Below are 13,184 nucleotides of genomic sequence, written 5' to 3'. Positions count from 1 at the left end.
ATAGGGGGGGGGGGAGAGGGGATTATTTTTCAACTAGCATAAAATATGTGGCTTCATTTCCACATGGAACCTAGAAAGTTCCTCTACGGATGTAGAACGTTGATATTGATATTCCACGTGGATCTAGAACGTTGATGTTAATCTTCCACTTGGATCGAGATCGTTGAAGTTAATTTTCCCCGTGGATCTAGAACGTTGATGTTAATATTTCCCGGGGGTCTATGATCTTCCAGAAAGTTACAACAATACCGACAATTTGCAAAAGTACTGTCAGAACAATTCTTATTGCTTCGCTAACATCAAATGAAAGACTTCCCATGATACCAATACCGATCAAGCCACCAGCTGTTGCCACGGTTACCATCAGCCCAGCAGCCGTTCCCCTAAAAGAAAAAGGGATACTTAAAAAAATAGTGTAAAATTAATTAATCGTAACTCTACTCTTAGCCTACTGAGGAGCAGAATCATACTACAAACCATGAAATTCCTCCATGAACAAACCAACAACTAATCTTGGTCTTGAGCTGCCCATGAATGAATTACTGTAGTTTGCCCATCGAAATCCCATGTTACTATAGCGATAACAGTTGGAATCGTGATGGAATTCCTCTAGCCTTTTAAATATTAATAAGAATAACAGTACAAAATATTAATAATGTACTGATGATGATAGTAATACGTTTAACTGATAAAAAAAACTCTATCATTACAATTTAAGCAACACATTGCCCGTACCCAAATCGGAAAAGGTCTACATTTTTAAGACGATCGGGAATTTACTAATTACAAAATTTGTTGTTTCAGTTAAAAGATTAAAAAGGAATCTTAATTATTTCAATTTTAACCAGCAATTTGTCGTCATTTAGGCTCTGCTTTTGCCATAGTAAAAACAAGTTTTCGTAATCTCGAAAGCTACGATGAGGACTGTATAATAGACAGTAGAGCATATTGGCCCTAACGGCCGCCCATACAAATGATTAATCATAATTAATTTTTTTTTTTTTGCTGATAGTTGAATTTTTAATCAACAAAAAACAAAAAGAATCATTAAATTGCAATAAGCCGGGATACGGCCCCGTTGATTATAATAGATACCTTTAATAAATCATTCGTATATTTTTACATATTTGTGGTTTCATGTGTAGCAATAGTAACGTGTCCATCAATTATTGTGGGAAGAAGTAACATTTTCGCTACATGTGCCTACTTATCTTGAATCTGAATGGATCGGTGTATATTTGAAGTTCAAACACCTTCCATGCACTTGCCGTTACTGTTTGTGATTAAATAAACATGTCCTTTTAGGGTGCTGGTTTTAGTAATAGAGGAAGGGTAACGAGGATAAACACATTTTCTGTAGACAGTGATCATTTAGGACGCCTTAAAAATGCCAGCGTCAGTCTTAATAGACTGTTTCTGTTACAGTACAGTACTCTGGCAGACATATTTATGCCTACCCTTTAAATACTTGCAATGATAGGTTATAAAACACACCGATCATAAGTAGGCCTATTGTGATACAATGCCAGGAATGACGAAAGAGACACTCTCTCTTCCTCCCTCAAGTTTTTTTTTAATACGCTTTTTGTTTCATAGACCTAGTAACATTTTCTCAGGATGACGTCAGTGTTCTTAATTTTTTATTTCAGGCTAAGAATATTCTTATTTTGTTCTCATTTTACACACGTACCGTATTTTCAATAAAAAAAAAATATTCGTGCAGCAGCATATTACTGTTCTGTATTACACTTTTTTTTTTTTATAACAACACATTTTATAAGAACAATGAGGCTGAAATTGCTTAAAAATTAAGAACAAGATAAGAACAAATTCAGGCTGAGGTAAAATTTCAAATGAGGTTTATATTTTTAAAAACCAAAATATTATATCTGTACATTATGTGCAGTATAGGGGTGACTGTAATACTCTCTGTAATACAGTACTGTACAGTAGGTGTACCTATCTGACATTTGGGGGCCATTTCTGTGGGGTCATTTTCACCTAAATTCCAGTACAGTGGATACTGCCGTACAAATAAATAATTTTTTTTTAAATGTGTATGTAAACTAAGAACAAAATAAGAACATTTTGAGCCTGAAATTGGCCAAAAAATAAGAACACTGAGCCTGGGCAAAATTTTACTGGTTCTTATAAAAAAACAAAAAGTGTATTTGATGGTGTATGTCACACCTTCCGCACATAATGTACAGGTAAGACCAAAATTTTTTAGTAAAGCATGTTTAAACATTACCGCGGTAACCTATCTGACTTGCTTGATTTGTCGGTTTTTAAATATAAACACAAATATAAACCCCAATTGATATTTTACCTCAGCCTCAATTTGTTCTTATATTCTTATTCTTAAAGCAATTTCAGCCTCGGTATTCTTATAAAAACAGTATAGGCATAAAAGATGAATTTGACTAAAACTTATGTCCGAACAATAGGAAAGAGAATACCTAAGCCCTCCCTTCTCGAACTTTAGGTCCTCGATTTGCAGGCCTATTTTAATGTTTGGATTACGTAAAATTTTAATTGTTTAATTTTTAATTAAATGGATTCATATTAATTTTATTAACAATATTTGTAATACATGATGTCTTTCTATGTGAGTCATGACTAAAAGAAGGTAACATAGGCTACCAGTTTTCTACAGAGGAAAGATGCATTTCAAGCATCGAAAAAAGAAACAAAAACACGCGCATATGATACGTAATCAAGATTCCCGCAGCAACCCGAGTTGACTCTTAAAACATTTTAGCCAAAATTTCAACTTAGCTTATTATCTTCAAGTTTACTGTTCACATTCCTCTTTGCTAAATACTTCCCCACAAGGGAGAATCAAACAACGATACAATCATCTTTATTACCTCATACATCACACCACGGAGATTCAATGGAAAGGTGAAAGCCAGATAAGCAACCTCAAAACATTTCCGATGTCCGATCAACAACATTTCCCCCCGCATTATCGCCTTCATTAAAAGTGAACGTAAACGCTTCGTAAGGGTATGATATCTATTTAGATCCAGTGTTTCTGACACAATGCTAAATCAACTTGACACTAGCGCTCAGAGACCACCAGGATTGCGACTAAAAGAGACATTTATCCGCTTTCCAAAAGGTAAACAAGACGAATTTACAAATAAATCACAGTTTAGAGTGACATATATTATAGGTCTTTCTTATTGATATTGAACAAGTTTATCTTATTACATTTTGTTTTGTGTTGTTTGTTATAAAACTGAGATTAAATAAATAAAGTAATATTAATTGTAGACCGTAGGAGTATATTTCCAATGTTGAGGCTATTAATGTTATTTCCTACTTATTCGCCCAGAAGTTTTAATACGCATAATGTAATGTAGTTGTTTGATAAACAAAAAAGAAAAAGAAAAAAGAAATAAATAAAGAAAAAATATGGAAAACTAAAAAGAATGGCCGAGAGTCGTGAGCAGTGGCGAAACATGAAAAGTAACCTTCGAATCGAAGACGGGCACTATTTTGATGATGAATTGTTTGACAAAAAAGTGAATTGCCAACACAAGCGTGGATGGGTTATGAGTTAAAAGCAGGAAAACAAGAGCCTATTTTTAAACGTTGTGACTGTCTCTGTAAGAATATCATTTGATACTGTACTATTCTAAATTGATAATGACACACAAAATGACCTTTATAGACTAGGCCTATATCTTATAATTCTAGGGCCTATTATCCTTCACATTTTCAGCAATCGGCACAGGCATAATACGGCGAGCGGCTTCCCCTGCATAAACACTACAAAAATGTTTTACAACACCCCACTTTTAAAGATTGCAGTTTCACAACAAAAATATGGGCCTAATTAACGAAAAATATATTTCATCAATGACGAAGACCAGAGCTACATTTACCTGTGGCTTGTTGGAAAATATGCAGTTGTTAAGGCAACGAGTACGCACCATCCGGGAGTTGCGCACAGCTGGAAGAATGCATTTAGGGTTGCACCAACGCCCACACTGTTAGCAGTCCATGCAAAGCAGACCACAAGCGAAGTAAGAACTGATGCAATAACTGGAAAAAATAAAAAATAAAATTATAATAATGTAATGATAGACGGTGAGATTTATTTTTAACGATATGCCAGTCATCACATAGCAGTTAATACTGGGGTGATAATAGATGGTCGGATTGTAACACACCTTTACACGGTAGCACTTGTTGCGATAAATAAAATAGGCCTAATCCCAAAAAATAACTATAAATTATTGTAACAAGGATGGTAAGCAACAGTGGTGCTCACTCTATCTCACTCAGGTAGGCCTACAATTGCCGAAAATTTCATTAATTTCCTGAAAATTTAATTTATAGATGGTGATTGTAACACCTTCTCCAGGTAGCACTCTGCGATTAATCACTTTTAAGCTTAATAAAGAAATAAATCAAAATCCTAAACAATAGCTATCAATTATTGTGTTGTGGAAAGTATGAAAGCATACAGTGGTGCATAACAGTGGTGCTTACTTTGCAGTCCAAAGTCAGTCACAGTTACAGTTCCTGAAAATTTAATTAATTTTCTAATAAAAACTTCTCCATGTAGAATCAAAACTTCCACTGGTAACAAAGAGTATAAAACTGCAAGAGGTCCGACTGCCAGGGATTCTTTGGAACGCAATCCTATTTCAAAAAGTACTACCCAAAAGGGGCGTGGCCTATAAAAGAACGTAATGTGCGTTCATATCGAACGCATGCCGCGCGTTTATAGAATGTATGCTGGAATTCGAAACGCAGCACGCGTTCGATACGAACGCTTTTTACGTTCTTATGAAGGACACGCCCCTTTGTGAGAGTACTTTTTAACGTTCCATTGCCTGTATACAAAATAAGGGCAGTCGGACCTCTTGCAGTTTTATACTCTTTGCTGGTAACAACCAAAGATCTTATAAACACAAGATAGCGTTCTCCACGATTTACGTGTAACAAATAGAAGCGTCGGTCAAGGTTCAAAAGTTTCCAATTTAGCAAGAGGGCGCCATTCATGATATCACGCATTAGTGAGAACCTTCATCTTGCACCCTTTTAATAATTATTCTCTAATCTGCCCGGATGGATGAGATAGAACGTGTCTATCAAACGACCTGACAACTTTTTCAAACTATCAATCAGCGACGTTTAAGTGGTACAGTAAGTGCACGTATTGGCCTATTTTTTTTTTTTTTTTTTTGTTTTTTTTTTGTGAAGTAGATACCTTGATATATTAATTATTGTGGTTCACACTGGACGTGTGATTGTATCTTTAAGACCTGTCTGCGAGCCGTTAGCATGCACACACCTCTGATGTAACTAGCAGGAATGTGGTCTAATCTAAAAAAAATATACAGATGTAGGCCTAGCTCAGTTAGAATATCATGATTATTAAATAAGCCTACAGTACCATTGTGACTATATAAAATGCTCACAACTATACAGTAACAACAATTATAGTACTTCTTATAATTACGTTGGGTGGCAGACATTTTCGTGACCCGGTCTTTTTGTAACTCGAACTTCTCTACCGCGGACATATTTCTTAACGAGATTTCTTATTTCAAATGTCTGAGTTATAAAATGAAATATCAGCGAAAGAGTTACGAAAACTCCAGGTTACGAAATATCAACCCTCTCCCTTTTACGATCCATTGATTTTTATAGTAAAATAAAGCACCTCTTGTCTGAATAAATCGTTGCCCGTTTTTCCTTTGTGGTGTTTATGGATATTTGCTAGGATATCTACACAGTCCATCCACATTCCTTTCTGTAAATAAATACATTAGACCTAACATTAATCAGTCAGGCCTTGATAGCGCACGGTACACACAAACTTCTTAAACAAAAGGTGAAACATAGTTTGTTTGAAAAAGTGTGTAGGTTTTACTTATTTAGTGTGGTTGCTATCTCATAATTTTTAATGTATGTGTTTATGACGTAAAAGAAATTTATGTTGTAATGTTGAAATGTAATAGGCTATCCACCCAATTAGACTCTGAATGGCCAACCGTATTGTCAATTTTGGGCTAATAAACAATACAATTAAATAGGGCCTACTTGAATTTTTAATTATAATTAAGCTTTCAGTGGACCTATTTTCGATCTTTGTATCATTGTATTAAAAGTTGATTTATTTGATTATTTTAAATGGAACATTTAAATTTTTTCAAAAGTTTTAACGAATACAATTTTTATTCTAATGGTAGATATTAAGGACCCCTCTGGAAATGATTGTTTTACGACATCTTTTGTGGGCTATCCTTGGTACCTCTTATTTCAAGTTATTGTTCTAGTATTTGAAGGTTTTTGAATCAAATTTCTACTTTTTATAGGCTTTTATCTCTATGTTAATATAATGCTTGTTGCTGTATCTTTTATGATTGTGTTTTATTTATATGTATTTTTATTGGAACCAAATAAATTCAAATCAAATTAATTGGGAGAAAAAAATAGGAGGTATTTCCTCACCTGTAGTAGGACCCTTGGACTATCGGGCAAGACGAAGAAAACGACGCCGGCTAGACAAACGCACATCAATGAAAATAGGATGAGAGATATCCTCCATGCTTCGAATGGTTTATTGTCATAGTAATGAATCGCTGTAAAGAAAACGAGAACAAAAAGGTTTGGCACATCCATATATAGATAGATAGATAGATAGATAGATAGATAGATAGATAGATAGATAGATAGATAGATAGATAGATAGATAGATAGATAGATAGATAGATAGATAGATAGAGAGAGAGAGAGAGAGAGAGAGGGGGGGAGGGAGAGAGAGGGAGGGAGAGGGGGAGAGAGAGAGAGAGGGAGAGAGAGGGAGGGAGGGAGAGGGAGAGGTGGCAAATTGAAGTAGAAATGATCAGGAGGACTACAATACAGGATACTTACTAACTTCATAGGATGCCAGTCCAGTCGTTATTAGGGGTGCAACCAGACTTCCCATCAAAATAAATAGAACTGGTACGACAGAGTGCCTGAGACGAGAGGACTTAGGGAGAAACTCGAAGTAGTAAACTAATGAAACTGGAATCACGCCCCCTAGCCTATGTGTAGAAAACAATAATATTCAAATATAATTTGTTATTGTGTGATTAATCGACCTATGGGTTTCAATTCAATTACACATTTATTCATTCGATGGGGAAAATAACAAATACAAGATTCCATCAAGTTGGGTCAAGCTTAGAAGCTGGGCTTGTATCATCTTGACCCCGGACGAGACACAAATCATATTCACGAAATAAATAGATAAACAAAATACAATTTAAATTTAAATTAAGAACAGCAGTAAAAATGTAATAAATTTTAAATTAATTAAGAGCTATGATTGATACATTTCTGAATAATTTATTTTCATCTGTTTTCTACATAATTTAACATTTGGCATATTTTTAATTTATCATCAATATCATTCTATAATTTGGGTCCGTCGACCGTCATAACAAATTGATTTTTTCTGAGTCTAACAAAAGGAACATTAAGTAAACTTTCATCCTTATATAATAGTCATGAATACATTTAGAAATTTGAATAATTTGCAAGTATAGAAGTTGGGAGTTGACCTTTAACATATGAAAACATAAAAGAAGAAACTTATACTCTATGCAAATGTATAATTTTCTAAATATTTAGTTCTTTAAACCAAGGTTCTGAAGCAGATGCAAAAGAAGCTAAATTAATTATTCTGACAACAAGTATTCTGTCCAGATTTGAAAGATAATCTCTGCAGCACGCGAGGTTACAGTAATGGTAATATAAGTGTATTATATAAATCAATTGTCATCATAGGCCTATGTATATATGTTTACGATATTTTTAAGACATTCATAATATTTAAACGTATCTTCACATAATTGTTATGAATAAAAAATGCAATATTCATGACAATTACCCTATACCACACATTATCAATGCAAATATCATAGCGCCGTATGACTCGACTACTGCGGTGAGGAGGCCAAAAATACCAGCAACTACCAAAGAGAATCCCAGCGTAGGCCGTCGACCAGACAGGTCGGATGCACAACCCCACACAATCGACGAAGTTAGTGGGCCGATAAAAATACTGCCACCTAAAGTAGAAGCAAAATATGGAACTGAAAATATGTGATCATTTTCACACTGAATACTGTATGATTTCACGTGGTGACTTTAGAGTTTAAAAACAAAAATGTCACTTGTAACGACTTTTTTTAGATCACTATTAGTAGGCCTATTAGGCCTGTTACCTGCAATGGAAGTGCGTTGTTATAGTAATATAAGTCGTCGTAAATACGATAGAGTAGACCTCTTAAGTAGGCCTATTGAAACATACATTTACATAGAGACACTTACTATGGTAGTATCAGGGTAGTATATTGTTTACTCAGCTTTTAATGACTAGCTAGGTAAACAAAGATACATATTAGGATATTGACCCACAATAGCATCTGCACCAATAAAAATATAAAATTTAATTGATATGTTTTTTGTGTAGCTAAATAAATCAATTCGTTGGTATTTATATTATTAAATCAAATGCGTAGAGAACATTTTAACTGGATGGTATGCACCAAGCTAAACTCTTACTTTTTAAACGACTGATAGCTATGGAAAGTATACCCGATGAGTGGAACAAAGGAATTATCATTTCAATATTTAAAAATAGGAAACAAAAATGACCTAGATAACTATAGAGGCATAACTCTTGGTTTTTGCGTTGCAAAAATCTCCAATAGATTGGTCTCAGATGCTATTTCGTCGTTTGTAGAGGAAAAGACTTACGGAAATCCAGGGAGGCTTTAGGAAAAACCGATGATGTGAGGACCATCTTTACAATAAAAAATATTGTCGCGATTAAGCAAGCAGAGAGTACGGATACCTACATGGCCTTCCTTGATTTCCGTAAAGCTTTTGACACAGTATGAAGAGATAAATTGCTCATTACTGCATGGAAAATGGGAATAACAGGAAAAGTGTGGTTAATCTTAAATAGGTTATACACCAATGTTAAAGGTAAAGTGAAATTTGGAGACATTGAAACAGATTGTTTTTTTATATAGATGAGGGTGTAAAGCAGGGGTGCGTTCTGTCACCAATCTTATTTTCAATTTATATTAATGAGTTAACTAGATTACTAGTAAAATACAGAGTGGTGGTATAATGTACAAATGGGGTGTCTGTTCTTTGCAGATGATGATGTTGTTCTTATAGCAAATAATTGGAATGAGTTACAGAAAATGCTAGATATAGCAAACGAATTCAGTACTGTATTTTAAAGTTGAATTTTAATCACGAAAAGTCAATGTGCTAATAACCGGTAAAAAAATAAATGATGAGAGAATATGGCAGCTTAGCCATGTAAATATATCTGAGGTTGAGACTTATAAATATTAAGGATATATTATATCTAGAAATAGATCAGATTATAACCATATAAAAGAGGTCCAGAACAAGGGTAAGAAAATAATTTGCAGTCTATTCTTAACGGACAGGGTGACTATAACAGAATTTATAACGGTTACATATTAAGGAAATCCCTAGGTATACCCTCCATCAATTATGCTTGTTCAACATGGGCAGGAGGGTGTACCGATATGTAAACCTTTGAAAAATTGCAAATTCAGATAGCAAGGGTATTTCTTCGTGCACCACACACATCTAGCAAAGAGGTACTTTATGCAGAGCTAGGCACTCATTAAAGGCAATTCAAAACTGCCAACGTGTAAAATTTCTTTGCGGGCTAAAGAACTTTAGTGAAGACCGATGGCTTCGCTTAGCACTCAATGCTCTAGTAAATTTAAATGAAACTAAACGGATTAAGTGTACTTGGTTCGATCACATGAACAAACTGTTTTCTTCTATTGGGTTTGAAAGTGTAAGTATTTTTATGGCAACTAATAATTACAACCTGTTGACTGTCACTAAAAATAAGATAAAATAAAATGATAAACAGAGCTGATATGAAAGTGCAACAAACAAGAATGCATTGGCTTCTACATATTTACAATTAAAATCGCCATGTGACATCTCAGTGGAAAAATATTTACTTGACAAACTCGACTTTAATGGGGTTAGCATTAAATTTAAGGCACGATCGAATACGGTAACTTACCATTAAATAGCAAAGTAAGTAAATCGGAGTAATGACATCAGTGAGATATGTACACTTTGTAAATCCGGTACTGAGGATATTAATCATTTCTTATTTACGTGTAGGAATAATAAAATTAATGATATACGTATAGATGAATTTAATAGGTTAGAAAACATGTTGTGTAAAATGATTGATGGGCAGTTTGTTTGGAATTGGTTTATCTCTCGGGATTTTCATACAAACCTGTCTCATGCTTTGCAACAATTAAATGTATAAATATTACAGAAATAAGGAAACTATATTTATTAAAATGTGTAAGTCTTATCTAAAAAGAGCCTGGCAAACTAGAATTAAAGTTATGAATCAAGAATAATTAAGCAACTTCATCAGTCTATGACTGTCACGACTTAAAAATTTTACCTCTGTCTTAAGTAGTTATTTAAAAAAAATTTAAAAAAATTGTTGGACTGAAATTTTAAAAGTTTTAAATTTGTCAACTGTTTAATTTTAATTCTTTAAAAATTTTAAACATACCGTTTTATATCTATGGGAATTCCTTTATTAAGTACATTTTTAATCTATTTCTGCCTATTCTATTTTAATATGGTCAACATTTTAGAGTTATTGTTTGTCGTTTTCTACGCTGTGTTTTAATTCTGTACTGTATTTGAATTTATTTGTTACCGTTTGTTAATTTATTTTTGATTATATGTTGTATGTTATATTCTTATGAACGCACCGTCATCGTGTGCCACTGTTTTAAAAGTGAAGTTTCAAATAAAGATTATTATTATTATTATTATTATTATTATTATTATTATTATTATTATTATTATTATTATTATTATTTTTATTATTATTATTATTATTATTATTATTATTATTATTATTATTATTATTATTATATAACTGGCCGATATGGGGCTCGACCCCACGACGCTCTGCCGACTGAGCTAACCGGCCACAATGGTGAAGTTTTACTCTATTTTAGAATTTTAGTAAACAATGAATGAAATATAGCATCGATCTAAATATGATTATAATTATAACAATTGCTACTGTAATTAAATTTATTGGTTTAATTTTTATTAATGTTTTAATTTTTATTATTCTCATTGTTTTTATTTGTTTATTTATTCATCATATTTTATATATTATTCATTTGTCTTTTCTACATATTATATATATATATATATATAATTTATTCTTGTCATGGTTTTTCCTTTTCCACCAATTTGTAATTTGTTATTTGTAATAAAAGAAAAAGATGTTGAATAAGGTACTTGATTGATAGAAATTTTGATGTGATCATGATGCTGATATATTATAATGATAAAGATTACGCTATATTAATAATAATTATGTTAATAATAAAATGAGCATGATGATAATGATGATAATAATAATAATAATAATAATAATAATAATAATAATAATAATAATAATAATAATAATAAGAGGTAACAGTAATAGTAATTGGTAATAGTAATAATAACTACATATTGTTATTATTATGAATTTATAAATTTGCAAAGATGCATTGTGTGACACAATTATGAGACAACAAAGATAATGTACGTACGTAGCCATCCCGTATCATCCTCTGTGAGACAAAGATCTCTTACGATATCTGGTACATAAAATCCGATAACCACCATTAACAGTCCACAGTAAAATAGTCCTAAACCAATCACCACTAGTAGAAACCAGTGGAACTTTCCAAGACCTGCCCTCGTCAGAAACGACTCATAAACGCTTGAAAGCTGAGCCGACCTCTCATTTGTAGTGTCCACATTATGCCTGTTGACACCCGGGACCGCGGTTTTGGTGCTCACAACACGGGAGTCTCCGTCACTGACCTGGGACGGACCTTCTGCGTCGCTCAAACTAACATTAACGTACGTAACGTCCGACGGTCGTGGCTGGGCGTCCGTGATGTCAAACAAAACGTTGTCGTGTGGTACGGCACTTTGTTCTTTTCGTTGAAATGCTACTCGAGGATTTGTGTTTTCGGATGGATATGCAGTATTATCCATTTTTTTTTCTCTAAATGAATACCGGTACTGTTCAAAAATTCTGTGAGTCTGGGTCGCCTGTAACTGTCTAGTGGGCAGCCTTTACACTATGCAGATAACTAATCGATATGAAACAATAGATGTAGTAGATTTACCAATATCGATTAATCATAGATTTTAGACAATAGCCAATACTTGTTAAATGATCATCCTCATCAGAATAAGGCTAACCATCCGAACGTAATTTTTTAACTGACAAAAGAACAAAAACATAGCCTGCGCACATATCAACAACACTGTAAACGTACATAACTATTAAAGCGTGATTTCGTCCTTTAAAATACCCTTTATATTACGCCTAATACAGCACTGTATAAGAAAATACATAATGTTGTTGGGGCAACATGTGTTTTTAGGCCTACTCTCTGTATTGCAGTTGACATTCAGAGCACACTCTGAACATCATTGGAATTGCTCGGCATTTGAAGAGGGCATCAGTACTATTATCATTATTACTATCCATTATATTTATCATCAACATTAACATCATCGTCATCATCATCATTATGATCATCGTAATACTGTAATAATAATAATTGTTGGATTTTGTTGGGCATCATCCAAAAAAGCCTCTATACGCTGGGTGATTGAGCTCTTTCAGTTTGATATTTTGATAGCGGGAATAATCCTTCAATATCTACCCTCCCACCGGCGGAGGCTAAGACAACCAAATGAGGTTGCCAGACTCAGCCGCCGCCGGCTCGACCGGATGCAGTTTATAACGCCGTAGACAATCTTATAATACACTTAAATACGCTTAAATAAACTACCTTATATGGTTTAACTACCCCGCCGCCGGGACACCATCCCGGAATTTCTAAATCATGGTTTCGGAGTAAGAGATCAGCAAATTTGGAGTCGGAGATCGTCAACATCATCAAGCACCAACTGCAGCAAAAAAATATATATACTGTAGCTATGTTTCCTGAGGAAGACCCAAAAGACTAGAGATAAAGTTAGAATTAAAGTAGATAAATAAGCAATTATACTATTAAATTAAAACTGTTCTTCTGGACTTACTTCAC

At 33.6% G+C, this 13,184-nt stretch overlaps 2 protein-coding genes across 3 annotated transcripts; both read right to left on the bottom strand.

Moving 5' to 3' along the window:
* Positions 1–9: 9 nt before the first annotated feature.
* On the bottom strand, positions 10–5,543 carry LOC117102055. The gene is made up of 4 exons (XM_033242270.1): positions 5,480–5,543; positions 4,504–4,536; positions 3,894–4,053; positions 10–383 (listed from the first exon to the last, which is right to left on the bottom strand). The coding sequence occupies exons 1-4, from the start codon at positions 5,541–5,543 to the stop codon at positions 188–190; spliced, it is 453 nt and encodes a 150-aa protein (XP_033098161.1). The 3' UTR covers positions 10–187.
* LOC117102073 (synaptic vesicle glycoprotein 2B-like) lies at positions 5,205–12,180 on the bottom strand. Of its 2 annotated transcripts, none has more exons than XM_033242290.1 (5): positions 11,667–12,180; positions 7,901–8,081; positions 6,898–7,052; positions 6,475–6,605; positions 5,205–5,773 (listed from the first exon to the last, which is right to left on the bottom strand). In XM_033242290.1, the coding sequence occupies exons 1-5, from the start codon at positions 12,118–12,120 to the stop codon at positions 5,648–5,650; spliced, it is 1,047 nt and encodes a 348-aa protein (XP_033098181.1). In that variant the 5' UTR covers positions 12,121–12,180; the 3' UTR covers positions 5,205–5,647. The 2 variants fall into 2 exon arrangements, with proteins under 2 accessions (XP_033098181.1, XP_033098183.1); XM_033242292.1 differs by lacking the exon at positions 11,667–12,180 and adding an exon at positions 8,773–9,140.
* Between the last annotated feature and the right edge of the window lie 1,004 nt (positions 12,181–13,184).

This window comes from Anneissia japonica, unplaced genomic scaffold (assembly GCF_011630105.1).
Source record: "Anneissia japonica isolate Jap-2015-1 unplaced genomic scaffold, ASM1163010v1 scaffold997_len2565447_cov190, whole genome shotgun sequence".
Lineage (NCBI taxonomy): Eukaryota > Metazoa > Echinodermata > Crinoidea > Comatulida > Comatulidae > Anneissia > Anneissia japonica.
The sequence above is the reverse complement of the archived record's forward strand: the minus strand, read 5'-3'. Positions and strand labels throughout refer to the sequence as shown.